Genomic DNA, 14,803 nt, shown 5'->3' with positions numbered 1-14,803 from the left:
ACAAATTTCATTGAAATCGGTCCAGGGGTTATCTCAGAAAAACGTTTTTGCGTTTTGCGTGTATTTGAATAGGCCGCGTCGGAGTTGGGCCCGAGCTAAAGCTTCCTCTTAATCCCCCATTGGTAGGCACAAGAGATACAGGGACACTATTGATGCCACTGTGTAAAAATGAATCTATAGGCCACTCTCGGGTAGGGGAATGCTCTGGACCGGGAGAAGAAAGAGACATTAGGTTTGTCTGACTCGCTTAAACTCGCGACATACTAAAAACAAAGGTGAAAAAAAAATAACAATATGCAAGTCAAAAGAAAAACAAAGATGTTAAACGAACAGTGGAATACCGCCGCCGAATACTTGACCGCTTGAGCGGGATGCGAACGTAGCTTTCGGTGCCACCAACAGCTTAACCGGGTGTCACCGGTTAAAGTGAGAGCACATCGAGAACAAGAAGTAACCAGGAAGAAAATAGGAGGAGGAGGAAGATTCAATGGAAGCTGGCAAAGCTAAGGGCTATGTAAAATATTATTGTCGATAAAGCAGTCAACTATAGCTTTCGAAAGTAATTCACAGCACCGAATTATTTTGGCCCGTGTCCTGCGTGCAATCGTATCATTATGAGAACAGCTGCGAAGGCAGAACAGCGCGCGCTAGCTGCGAAAGAAGAGGAAGTGCCGAGCCGAATAAACACGGCCTGCATGTAGTCAGACTGAAAACGACGTGCCTCATTCTTTTCCCCGGTGCTTATACACGTTGTTCATCGAGTGTCAGCAGCAGCGGCGGCGGCGGCGGCGGCGGCGGCGGCGGGTGAGCGAGAAGCCCATTCACATTTTTCGAAGCGGCCGGCTGCGACCAAAGAGCGTCGGGCCCGTCGACCGAACAGCTGCGCCGGATACGCGGCGTTCTCGCGCGCCCTGAAAAGTGCCGGAGCACGCTCGGCAGCCAAGCTGCAGGGCTGCCAGCATGGTCGTCGACGCCGTGCGCTGCCAGCCGCGGTGACGGCCATGAACCGGCTGCACGTGCTTCTGCTGGCCGGCGCCCTTCTCTGGGCCATCGTCACCGGGCTCATATTCGTGCAGATCAACCAGAGTCGCTTGCACAACGTCTTGCACTCGCAGGCAATCGTGCTGGAGCGAGACGTGCGCTCGCAGCTCCACTCTAACGATGAAGTGCTCGACCGGCTTAAGCAGTGGAAGAAAGCGATCGACGACGCCAGGGAGGAACGGGAGGTCATCGCAGTCCTGGTGCTCACCTGCAACCGAGTGTCCGTGACACGCACGCTGAACCAGGTGATGCGGTACCGCCCGTCGCAGCGACGGTTCCCTGTCATCGTTAGCCAGGACGGCTACGATAACGTCACCTCCGAACTACTTCTCCATTATCAGCGGAAGCACAAGTTTACTCTCCTTCATCAGCCCGATCAGAAGAAGCTCACAGAGGGTATAACGGCAGTGTTTAACATCGAGGGTTACCACCGCATCTCGCGGCATTACAAGTGGGCGCTCACGCAAGTTTTCGATCGTTTGAATCACACCGCCGCCATTGTGCTTGAGGACGACTTGGACATTGCGCCCGACTTCTTCGAGTATTTCGCTTCGCTGCTTTCCATTCTACGGAAGGATCCCACCTTGTTTTGCGTGTCTGCTTACAACGATAACGGCAAACGAAGTCACATCTCCTTGTTGCCAGATATGCTGCACCGCACAGACTTTTTCTCAGGATTAGGGTGGCTTTTGACTCGTGAGTTATGGAATGAGATTGGTCCTCGATGGCCTAAAGCTTTCTGGGATGACTGGATGCGCCAGCCTCAACAACGCAAAGGCCGCGCGTGCATCCGGCCCGAAGTGTCACGCTCACGGACGTTCGGTCGTGTAGGCGTCAGCGATGGGCAATTCTTCGACAAGTACTTGAGAGACGTGTACCTCAACAAAGTCTTCGTGCGCTTTAGTGGCATGGACTTAAGTTACTTGCTCCGAAATCGTTACGATCACGCGTTTCAAATGACAGTTAGCGAGAGCAGGATATACAGCTTCGAGGATCTCAAAAAGGGACTCGTTGCTCAAACTCCGGCAAGGATACCTTACGTGAATGAGAGTGAGTTTGCTGAAATCGCGGTAGTTCTGGACATAATGAAAGATTTTAAGGCAGGCGTTCCGCGCACCGCTTACAAGGGCGTTGTCAGCACTTACATGGACGGGATACGGTTGTTCGTTGTGCCTAATCCGTGGCCCTTTGAACCTCACCCCCACAAGGCGAATCAACTGAGTGGTCAGTTCTCGCGGCGGCCGCTGCGGTAGCACCCGGCAGCCGAAGGGTCCCCATGAATGACAGAGCTCCGCGAGTGTGCCATTCCAACCACGCGTCCAGCAGGTTACCAGTTCCACGTGGATTTCTCGCTGCAGCCACAGTGGGTCATCAGAGCGGCATATATTTTCGAAAACAAGCCACACAACAGCTTAGTTCTCCCGAGCAATGAGTTTGACGGAAAACAATATCTCTTCTAGTCATTCTTGATATCTACTCCCATTACACCGTCACAAATAAACATTTTTATCGTTGCCACTTAATCTCAAGTTACTGTTAATGTTAAATGCTCGGTCGTTATTCTCGGATTTGCGACTTTTCTGCTTGTTTGTGTAATACATGAAACGCGTATTTAAATTAAATTTTAAATTAAACGAAAAAGAAGTGTTTCAAAAAGCTAGGGCACAGCTACCACTGGAGCGGCGACTGAACAGCGTCATTCGCGCTGACTGCCACATGTCATATACAATTAGTGAGAGTTGTTTGCAGCTAGGCCAAAATTGAATTGGCAGAGTTCATGCGCCAGGCTGTTGTTAACAATATTTAAGGCGAAACTTTCTTTGCCTAGCCCACAACGGTTTCGCGCCTGCCAGTATCTCTTAGGATATATTTGTTAATATGCATACAAAAGTTATATATGCGCACCGGCTTATACAGGGTGTCCCAACTATCATGTACCAAGATATTAAGATATGCAAACGCAACGATTCTGGACAGAACAAAGGTGATGTCGTTTGCCGTCGCCTGGAGATAATCGGAATATTTTTTTACCTAATTACATAATTAGTCTTAATTAATAATTCATCTTCTCAAATATTTTAATCAGATGAAAAGTTGCAATGAGAAAATTGTAGAGCAACATCAAAAAATCCCGATACAGCTTTCTGTTTCTCAATACGTATTATATAAGTGTTTTTTCGAGCGTGAAAGCAGTCCGCGAGTACACGCAAAGTGTCTCGAGCGACCAGTCGCGCGGCAGTTTTGCGTATATTAGCGAGCTTCTTTCACGCTTGGAAAAACACTTTTATGTACCACGTATTGAGCAACAGTAAGCTGTATTTGGAGTTTTACATGTTGCGCTACAGTTTTAACATTGATACTTTTCATCTAGCTAATTATAACATTTGAGGGGTTAATTAATTAAGACTAACTCTGTAATTAGGAGGGATGCAAAAAAGATCTATCTCCAAGCGACGGCAAACAACATTCGTTTGGTTCTGTCCAGTTACGTGGCATTCGCGCATTTTTTTTAAATCTTAGTGCATGATAGTTGCGGCACCCTGTATAAGCCGTGCATGTTGACCTCAAAAGTAGTACCCACCTGTTGCGCCTAATCAAATAAACAACGACATCAAATATGTACATACAATGCCACCTATTATGAATCTCTAATTCCCACAGAGCTCTTAATGAAACAGCGCATGACATTCAACCGTTTCTTTGAAATTACTTATATTTGGCCGCTAACCCCACTCTTGGGCCGTACGTGCCCATACCTGGCCAGTCCCCCAGAAATGGTAGCGTCACGGTGAAACAGGTGTTATAGAAGCCTAATTAACTCTGCTTCCATATCTACATACTGTGACACATGGAGTACATTACATACGCGTCGTTCTTCACTGTGCATACACCTCTTTTCCCCACCATTCTTCACCCAACAAGGATCAAACATCGCCGACGTCTCACAGTGTGCGTATACACATGAACTGGGGGTTGCATTTCGGCAGCACTTCTCATCCTCCTCTATTTCCTGTTTTTCTCCCTTCCCGTTTACCCCTATGTGGAGTAGCAGGCCGGAGAAACGCTCCTCCAGCCAATCTCTCAGCTTTTCTTTTTGTTGTTGTTGTCCTGAGTGGTCGAGGCGCATGCCCACAGCGTGGATTGGCCATGAACCGGGTGGTTAAATTAAGCGGATGGGGGGGGGGGGGGAGGGGCGAGGCAATGGAACTGACAGTTTGGATGTTGGAACTTAGAAATCCCATCTTTTGTGTGAGGAAGTAAAGTATACGTAAAAACACAATCAAAACACAACCATGAATTAAAAAGAAAAAAACATTCGTTCCCTCTTTTTCGCTTTGTGAAGAGCGTAGTGCATAAACATTAACAGGGTATGAGATTACACGTTGCATAAAAGTAATGACAATTATGGGCATCACATTTAGTTGTTTTACATACAAGTATTTACCGCTTCACGGTAACTTCGCTTCATATACATTCCAACACACGCATTGGATTTGCATCATTTTTTTTTCTTCTCAGAAACAGATCACCACCTGCGCTCGCGGCGTCGCCGCTGTCGTATGTCCCTCGAAGTCCGTGTCGTCATTCTCTACTTACAGTACAAAAAAAATGTTGTTGCTGCTTTTTTTTTACTAAATACTGTCACGATGACGGTGAGGAAGCAGAAGCACTACCAGAAATAATAGTTATCGGCGCAGTTTCTTTCGCTTCTTGTTGACGGGTGACGGAAGGTGTTACGGACAGACAATTTTAGGCGTTATATCATTTCCTCACCAAAGCTCATTTAAACGAGCCAACCATGTCTTCCTCGAAATACTGAGCAATTAACGCAGGATTTATACTCGAAGATGTGAACGGGCCCCCTAGACGAACTTGTATTTTATTTTCCATACGATAAATTATTGTTTATTCCCCCCCCCTTTTTTTTTTTCTATGCGTAGTCGGAGGCGAGAAGAGTTTTATCTCAGGCCGATCTCTCTGTCTTTCCTCAAAATTCGCTTCTGTTGGCCGATAACGACCAGTATAACGATGATGATCGTTCCTCTTTTAAACGGAATGGTGACACATGTCGCCAAACTCGTTCTTTTTTACCTTTCTGGTGTTGTACATTTAGAGACTAAATATAATTCAAAATATGAAGTTCACTAATTTGCATGTTTTCCCCGCCTTCGTGTCAGCAAGCAGTCTTCCAGCCGGCCGCGTCTTACAGGTCTCCACAGTCGGTCCATTTATATTTCCCCTACGACCTCGGACAGGCCTATCGTTGTTTTCAGTATCTACAACCAGAGCGCCGAGCGCGTGCAAACTAGAAACTGGTGTTGAAACGCTGTCCTTCGTGAATATGTAATCAAAGGGACCACGAAGTAGAACTTAAACAAAGTAGGTTCTTTGCGTCTAAGCGAACTTCACGCAGCACCGTCTCTCTTTTTTTTTTTTTTTTTTTGCGAACAAATTTTGATTTTGAGTGATTCTGAAGGTTGAACTTGGAACTATACTATATAGAGTCAACGGAAAGAAAATATCTCCGCAGAAAGCGATTTGCGAAGGAGTTACCGCACGAAGCGGAATTTGGCACTACGAATAGAGCCATGGTTAGTTTAACGCATCTTCTCTCATTTCATTGAAATGGAAGTTTGCAAAGCATCGTCACAACTTAGACGAAGTGTAGACGTATAAAATTAACACCAAGGAAGTGAACGTGAGTTCTCTATAGTTCGATTCCTGCACGCGTGTTATCCTTCCGCCGCGTCACTGAATAGTTCCCCGATTTGTAGCAGGCGGCAATATACGTCACTATTTGTGTAATCACAGAAATTTCGCAATCTGGAGTCTTGGATTAGCGGCAGTGGGGATTACAGTGCGGTGGGGCCTGGTGGCCGAGTGGGCAAACTGAATTAAACGTCCAAAATTTTAGGAATGCGCAGTAAAAACAGCGGTATATATATATATATATATATATATATATATATATATATATATATATATATATATATATATATATATATATATATATATATAACCTAACCGAACCCACAACCTTCGCATTTCGCGAAGGTTGTGGGTTCGGTTCCCACCTGCGGCAACTTGTTTTTTCATCCACTTTAACTTCCATTAATTTATCGTTTCTTTATTTCATTTATTAAGCACAAGTAATTCCCCCTATGTTGTCCTTGGTGTCAGTGTTGGCTTCTTATGATATGACTAATAAAAATCGGGCCCCTTGGTTAACCCCCTTTTTTCTCGTTATATATTATACCCTATATACTTATATACTATACCCTATATATATATATATATATATATATATATATATATATATATATATATATATATATATATATATATATATATATATATATATATATAGGGTATAGTATATAAGTATATAGGGTATTTTTCTTCTGGTATATATATATATATATATATATATATATATATATATATATATATATATATATATATATATATATATATATATAGTGGCTGAGGAGTTATATAGAAATTTATACAATACCAGTGACACCCACGACGATAATGGAAGAGAGAATAGTCTAGAGGAATTTGACATCCCACAAGTAACGCCGGAAGAAGTAAAGAAAACCTTGAGAGCTATGCAAAGGGGGAAGGCAGCTGGTGAGGACCAGGTAACAGCAGATTTGTTGAAGGATTGTGGGCAGATTGTTCTAGAAAAACTGGCCACCCTGTTACGCAATGCCTCATGACCTCGAGCGTACCGGAATCCTGGAAGAACGCCAACATAATCCTAATCCAAAAGAAAGGGGGCGCCAAAGACTTGAAAAATTATAGACCGATCAGCTTCCTGTCCGTTGCCTACAAAGCATTTACTAAGCTAATCACAAATAGAATCAAGAACACCTTAGACTTCTGTCAACCAAAGGACCATGCAGGATTTCGTAAAGGCTACTCAATAATAGACCATATTCACACTATTAATCAGGTGATAGAGAAATGTGCGGAATATAACCAACCCTTATGTATAGCTTTCATTGATTACGAAAACGCGTTTGATTCAGTCGAAACATCAGCAGTCATGGAGGCATTACGGAATCAGGGTGTACACGAGCCGTATGTAAAAATACTGAAAGATTTCTATAGCGGCTCCACAGCCACTGTAGTCCTCCATAAAGAAAGCAACAAAATCCCAATAAATAAAGGCGTCAGGCAGTGAGATACGGTCTCTCCAATGCTATTCACAGCGTGTTTACAGGAGGTATTCAGAAACCTGGATTGGGAAGAATTGGGGATAAGAATTAATGGAGAATACCTTAGTAACTTGCGATTCGCTGATGATATTGCCTTGCTTAGTAACTCAGGGGACCAATCGCAATGCATGCTCACTGACCTGGAGAGGCAAAATGGTGGGTCTAAAAATTAATCTGCAGAAAACTAAAGTAATGTTTAACAGTCTCGGAAGAGAACAGCAGTTTACGATAGGTAGCGAGGTACTGGAAGTGGTAAGGGAATACATCTACTTAGGCCAGGTATTGACCGCGGATCCGGATCACGAGACTGAAATGATCAGAAGAATAAGAATGGGCTGGGGTGCGTTTGGCAGGCATTCTCAGATCATGAACAGCAGGTTGCCATTATCCCTCAAGAGAAAAGTGTATAACCAGCTGTGTCTTACCAGTACTCACGTACGGGGCAGAAGCATGAAGGCTTACAAAAAGGGCTCTACTTAAATTGAGGACGACGCAACGAGCTATTAAAAAAAGAATGATGGGTGTAACGTTAAGGGATAAGAAAAGAGCAGATTGGGTGAGGGAACAAACGTGAGTTAATGACATCTTAGTTGAAATTAGGAAAAAGAAATGACCCGCCGTCGTTGCTCAGTGGCTATGATGTTAAGCTGCTGAGCACAAGGTCGCGGGATCGAATCCCGGCCATGGCGGCCGCATTTCGATGGGGGCGAAATGCGAAAACACCCGTGTACTTAGATTTAGGTGCACTTTAAAGAACCCCAGATGGTCGAAATTTTCAAAGCCCTCCACTACGGCGTGCCTCATAATCAGAAAGTGGTTTTGGCACGTAAAACCCCATAATTTAAGAAAAGAAGTGGGCATGGGCAGGACATGTAATGAGGGGGGAAGATAACCGATGGTCATTAAGGGTTACGGACTGGATTCAAAGGGAAGGAAAGCGTAGCAGGGGGCGGCAGAGAGTTAGGTGGGCGTATGGGATTAAGAAGTTTGCAGGGACGACATGGCCACAATTAGCACATGACCGGGGTAGTTGGAGAAGTATGGGAGAGGCCTTTGCCCTGCAGTGGGCGTAATCAGGCTCATGATGATGATGATATATATTTCTTATGCCACTTTCAGGAGAATAAACTTGCTGAAAATTAGGGTCGGAACACATTACGTTGCACTTTCTCCCATAACGTCTTGCCTTCGTGTCGAATTATTCTCCGCCCTTTGCTAGCATTTCGCGCCCATTTCTTGTAAATTAAGCGCCCCCACCCTATCTTTCTTTTAATGCATTCGCATTAGGAGTGTCAAAGAGGAGTAAGTGTGTGTTTGTGAATGGTGAGAAGCAGGTAACGTGGTGTAGGTAGAGAGGGGATGGGAGATCTTAGAGGAGCGTCCCCGTGTTGTATGTGTAATATATATTATAAACGCGGGGTTTAAATTATGGATCCGGGACCTCAACGAGATGCGACGTAATGCTAACGCAATTCTCTCGCATTTGCCGCTGAATTTGTTTTAATATACCGCAGTATAGTTTTGCTTGACGACATATATTGCTTGTTGATAACTTCCTAACCTAACGGCACGTACCCAGGAATTTTTTTTTTTCAGGGAGGGGGGGGGGGGGGGGCACCCACTATGTAACTTTTCTACGCAAATGAGAGGAGTGGGTGCACTTTTACTAGTGCAAACGTAAATAATCCCCACCGTTCGCTATAAAGGCGCGTAAACCCGCAAAAGAGAAATGAAATAAGGTGTATCTCACAAGTACGTCTGTGACACTCACGTATCCTTTACTTGGCGAACCAGGAACCATATGATATTGACCCGCGCAGGAAAGAAGCGCAGGAAGGACACAGCCGAGAATAAGTAAACAAAACAAAGCGTAAAATGAAGATTTCATGTCGTGTTTTTCTAATTAGCTCTGGAAAAATTATCGAGAAACATATTTGCGTGGCAATCACAGCTCTTTTGTATCGCTCGTTTACTGCTCTACCTAGATAGGTGCCAAAACTGACTCGTCTAATTATTTGGGAAGATGCGTAATGAAGCGTGGCCGCCAGTTCCGTACAACCACGTGGAGCACTGGACGCTGCGGTTCCAGGCGTACTGCATGCGCTCCCGCGGAAGGTTATACCCCTGTCACACGGCACGTGTAATGTCATTCGTAGCGAACGAGATTACGTCTTAATGTCATTTTTGTTGCCTCTACGCGGGCATAAAGAATGATATTAACAGCTAATGGCATTCGCCCATTGAATGTGTTTCCCGAACTCATGCAAGCGCGACTTGTGTAATCTCGACGAAGGGGGCTTGGCAAAAATTACGAAATCGATAAGTTACAACGAAACGTAATCAGCGTACAGATTGTCATAATTGCTGCCATTAACTTTTCAATAATTTTATGGCGTACAGCATGATAGTTGAAGCAGTTTGTGCAGCTATTTTCTTGTTCCCAGTCTCCGACTGGACGCTAGCGCCTCTTGTCGGTCATGTTTACAAACGCTCGTATGTTGTTGTTTTTTTTTCATGTCTGCTTATTGTTTTCAAAGTGGTACAGCGCTAAAGCCTATCCACCTACCACGGAAGCCAATTCTGCAGCTTCGTCAGCGGAGGATGAAAAGCGAAAAGCGCACTGTACCGACGACAAGACGAGCACGCTGCTGAAAGTACAGGAAGAGCACCTCACCGATTTGTGCAGGGCGAAGCGCAACCTGAAAGTATACGTCTCGATTGCCGAGTGCCTGCGTGCGGAAGGTGCCGAAACATCGCCATCAATTGCGAATGCCATTCTGTATACCCGGGTAGGCAGGAAATGCAAGACCGCAATGACATCACACGTTTCGTGGGACAGAGGTAATAGAAAAACATCCACATAAGCATAGCAGAGAAGTGCCTACGTCAGGTGGCTCGAATGATAACTGTAGAAGCGTCATTCAAAGTACCGGTAACCATTCTACACTTCCGGCGGCGTTTTCTCGACTTCCTTCTTTAAATAAAAGGATTTTTATACGTATATCTGTTTTCACAATTGGTTAAATTTGTTAATTTTTGCTTTTCCTTCCTGTTTACCTATTGCCTCGGCTCTCTCTCTCAGTAGATCGCTTAATTTTTTAACTTCTTGTGACTCTTGTCTCCCGTTGCCAATTTTGCGCGAAGAGTGCTGTACAATTAGGGGGAGGGGGGGGAACAGAAGAGGTAACGGGTAACATTCATATTGCTTATGGGTTTAACGGTTATTACAGGGTTTTATTGAAGTTTTGAAATTTTGGGGGGATGGCTGTGAAAGGTAGATCGTTGGAAAGATATCAGTGGAGCCTTTTCAGTGGCAGCACCTTGAGATTTCGAAACAAACATCGAAATAATGAGAAAGGCGAAAACATTCCTCCATTTTTTAGGTGGGAGAATATCAATCTGTTTCACGCGCTCGGTTCAGTGGCCTTTCCCTTGACCCGATCAGCGATCGCTTCCACGCCTCGGCCATAATAATACTGTAACAGCAGCCCAGTGTTGACCACCGAATAGCTGTCAAGTCTCAAGCTTGATTTGGCGGTGCTTTAAGAATATGGGTGAAGAGTGGTGGCGTGGGCTGGGGAGTACGTGCCTGCTAACCTGCTATAATTTTATCCGCTCAAGGCATTCCTACTCGCCAGGGAGAACGCCACTTACAGCCACGAATCCACTTTCTTCTTCATATTCCTCCCGCATTTGACTCCTTGCCAATTAAAACACAGCACACGACAGCACGCTGTGACACACTGTTGTTGGTGTGAGAGAGGCACACTGCATGAGAGGGACAATAAGAAGGAGCAATGCTGTTAACATTGTCTCGTCTTGCCCCCTTCATGTCGCCCACAGGGGCCGTATGCATGCAGGATCGTTTCGGTATATCAGTCTCAGCAAAAGATGACTACTAAGCCAAGGGTCAGAATGTTCATCGCTCCAGTGAGGCGCAGCTCCGTACTCTGCATAACACAAGAGACCACATTGCATAACGCAATGCGGTCCCAAATGTGTCTTGCCGCTCTGTTCACTGCTAACCGTGCGCGTGTTTGCACAGTTCAGCTGCGCAACAAGGGGGTGTTCCGGCGTCAGGACGTACCCTCACATTAATGGTATGAAAATACAGGCGTACAAAACAAGGACACACGGACACAGACACAGGCGCTCTTGTACGCATCCTGTTTCACACCACGAAGCCCTACCAACTTGCTAAGCTTTCTGTGGTTCACAACTCCCTCGGAAGTATATTAATCCCAGTGAGAAGAAAGGAAGGTCACGATTAGTCTTGGCTGTCGCCGTCGACTCCTGTGCTCGTTGTGCACTGAGGCATCCACGTTGTTAACACGGCCAGCAGGTTTCGCCTCGTCTTTATACAAAATTTAATCAAGCGTTTGTATCCGTTAGCTCCAAAGCCTTCCGTCAAGCATTGCAGCGTCGAGTGTCCAGCATGCCGGAGCATCGTCGACAGCAGCGAGAGAGGAATGGGAGATGAAAAGTAGAGAATTTAACCAGAATAAGTGGCCTAGTTGATCACTCTGCACTGGGGGAAGGGGAACGGGTATAGAAAAGATAATATGGCACGAAGGTGTGGAGAGCAACTGTCCGCGCACAGGCGGTGAGGCTCCTGACACATACACTCAGTTCATGCAGTTCCGATGCTCCTTAAAAAGAAAGAAAGAAAGAAGGAAGGAAGGGAAGGAAGAAAGAAACACGTCAATGCTCATTTAAAGTCACTCGGGCTGACATCGGCTGGATTGGGCTGACGTCACCTGGATTGGGCTGACGTCACCTGGATGTTTCTACAGGGATTGCTTTTCGTAAGGATGCGGTTGTCGAATCCTTCAGTTGTTCGCTGGTGCCATATCTTAGGATTCCCCCACCAGCGAACCGCGCTGATTATTCTTAAGAAAAAGTACTGCTCACATTTCCTGGACTTTCTCTTTGTCTCCGGAACATGGCTTACAGCGACGATTTGAACTTCGCCGTGGCGTTCTGTACGGGCCAATACAGTAGAGCGCTCCTACAACGAACGCCTCTGCAAGGAAATGACCTGTATAACAAAGTATTAATCACGTCCCGTCCAAATTACTATATTTCATACGTATTGTGAACGTCGCTGGAATGAATACCAGTACAACGAATTTGCCTTAGTTTTCGGTCGAGGATAGTCTGATATACTGCGAATATTTTAACATCACTAGGTTTCCTAAAACCTTGACCTATGTGGTGACCTAGGTAGTCCACGGTTGCTTTTGCAAGACAACACTTCTCGGCCTCTACGGTGAGCCCAGCTTGAATGTAAACGGCTGAGCACCGCTCTAAGATGCACCATATGGTTTGCCCATGAATCAGAAAAGACTGCGATGGCATCTAAGTAGAGCACGACCCTTTAGAACCCTATCCATGAGGCGGGAAAAACAAAATTGAGCACTTTTTAGTCCGAAGATCATCATTGTCGGTTGATAGCTGCCTGTTGGTGTGACGAATGACGCGTATCTGCTGGCTCGCTCCGTGAGCGGTACTTGCCAGTACCCTCGGGTGAGGTCTAGCGCAGTCACATAGTTTGCTCGACTCACCTGTTCCACCCTCTACTCAATATTTGAAATTGGATGTACTTGATCCTAATTCGAGCATGCGCTTCATTTCCCAGTCAAGGAGTTCTCTCTGCCTAGGAGAGAATCGATAACACTTTGATTGCACTGGCTCCTCGGACGTCATCTCAATATTGTGCTCAGTCAAATCAGTTCTACCCGGTATGTCGACGAAGCATTCATCAAACTCTGCTATAATTTCGCTGAGATTAGACAAGTGGGATTCCTTTAGTGTCTCTCTCTCCTCAGTCCTCTTCAGGAGTTCTTGAGCGCTACTTCACCCTTCACTTAGACACACCGGGTTGTCCTCCATCTGCTCAGTAGCCAACTCTTCTTTATTTCGACTTAGAAGCGTAGTGAAATTACTCCAGTTACTTTATTAACAAAACGTCGTTTCTGTATTGAAGCACAAAAGTAAATGAATTGATTTCTCAGCAATGTTCGGGAATGTCCTCCTAACTGATGACACCCCGAGAATTAATTCCAAGTGGATCCACCTTGTGAACTCCACGATTAGAATTTGTAAATTGCAATATGGGCCATAAGCTAATTAGTTAAAATCTTATTTAGTGATTTTTGTTAATTAATCGATTATGCATTTAAATTTTTTGTGGAAGTAATGTCTGCCTCTTAGAGTAGAACAGCTCATGAACTAGCATTCTGCTATCTGCCACAGGCAACCTTTAAAAAATTTTGAAAGCCTTCGCAGAAACATCCTGTATATTAAAATGTATGCCTGAGATGTCTCTGACATATGCAGGGAGACGGGCCACTACCAAATTCAAAAAAGTGGGGGCAGAACGGCGCCTTGCGGAACGCCGATGTGATTTGTTTGTGATCGAGGTAATGAATTTCCAATTGTGATTTCGTACGAGCGATTAAATAAGAAAGATTTTATGAAATTTAGGCACAGGCCGGTTATTCCAAAATGTTTAGCGATTTCTATTACTGATTGGTGTGGGACCATGTCGTAAGCCTTCTCAATGTCGCTTCCAACTACTATTGTTGTTTGTACTGTGCTAGTAGGAAAAAAATTTGCTCGCGCAGTAACAGTAGGACACCGTGTGCTCTTTGATCAAAATCCGACTTGGAATGGGTGAAGAATGTGTTTGTCTATATACGTAATGCTGCAAGCGATACAGAACCATCCTATCTGATAATTTGCAAACGTAGGCGTGAGTGAGGGCGCAAGTAAGTTCGGAGTGCGGGAGAGGAGGAGACGCTGTCGCTCGCTCGTTCGGCACACGTCTAGCTGGCCGTCCGGCGGTGGCCAGCCCATCGTGGACGATGCGGCGTATGATGATCCCTGGCGGATTTTCGAACGCTGACGCCCACGCACGAGAGAGAGGAAGAAGTGAACGCTCTCCAGGGCTGCCACGAAGGAACTTCGAGAAGGCGAGGGAAGGCGTTTAGGGAAAGAACGCGTGCTCTCGGGCGATCACGTAGCGGGGATGGGCGGCGGGGGACTGTCGCTTCACTCTGATGATAATTTGGGATTTTTATGGCGCAGCAGCCGTGCAGACTATAATGCGCCAAATCGCTTCACTTTCCCGTTCGTTCGTTCGTTCGTTCGTTCGTTCGTTCGTTCGTTCGTTCGTTCGTTCGTTCGTTCGTTCGTTCGTTCGTTCGTTCGTTCGTTCGTTCGTTCGTTCGTTCGTTTGTTCGTTCGTTCGTTCGTTCGTTTGGGCTATGCGCCTACACTGACAATAATTGACGTTGGTTTCCGCATACATTTATTCGTTTCATATTTAATTCTTGTTTAAAACCAGCGCACTTCGCGTCAGCCAAAGCTTCAATTAGAAATCTCCTATTTTTATTCATGGGCTTTTAAATCTCCCCTTCCCGTCCAGTGTATCAATACAGGCACACGCCGACGACACGGTGGTTCTTATTTGCGCGACCAACTGCTCGGATCCAGGAGCAAGGGCAAGCAAGGAACTCAATATTACGAAGGACGCT

The 14,803-nt window shown here is 45.4% G+C and overlaps 1 protein-coding gene across 1 annotated transcript; it reads left to right on the top strand.

Moving 5' to 3' along the window:
* Positions 1-762: 762 nt before the first annotated feature.
* LOC142564659 (alpha-1,3-mannosyl-glycoprotein 2-beta-N-acetylglucosaminyltransferase-like) lies at positions 763-2,703 on the top strand. Its single transcript, XM_075675757.1, has one exon. It carries the CDS (start codon positions 1,002-1,004, stop codon positions 2,292-2,294), a length of 1,293 nt encoding a protein of 430 aa, XP_075531872.1. The 5' UTR covers positions 763-1,001; the 3' UTR covers positions 2,295-2,703.
* Positions 2,704-14,803: the final 12,100 nt, after the last annotated feature.

This window comes from Dermacentor variabilis, chromosome 1 (assembly GCF_050947875.1).
Source record: "Dermacentor variabilis isolate Ectoservices chromosome 1, ASM5094787v1, whole genome shotgun sequence".
Taxonomy (NCBI): Eukaryota; Metazoa; Arthropoda; class Arachnida; order Ixodida; family Ixodidae; genus Dermacentor; species Dermacentor variabilis.
This window is presented reverse-complemented; position numbering and strand designations above follow the sequence as displayed.

Coding starts and splice junctions, on each gene's coding strand:
- LOC142564659 (XM_075675757.1), top strand. CDS start 1,002: ATGAACCGGCTGCACGTGCTTCTGCTGGCCGGCGCCCTTCTCTGGGCC.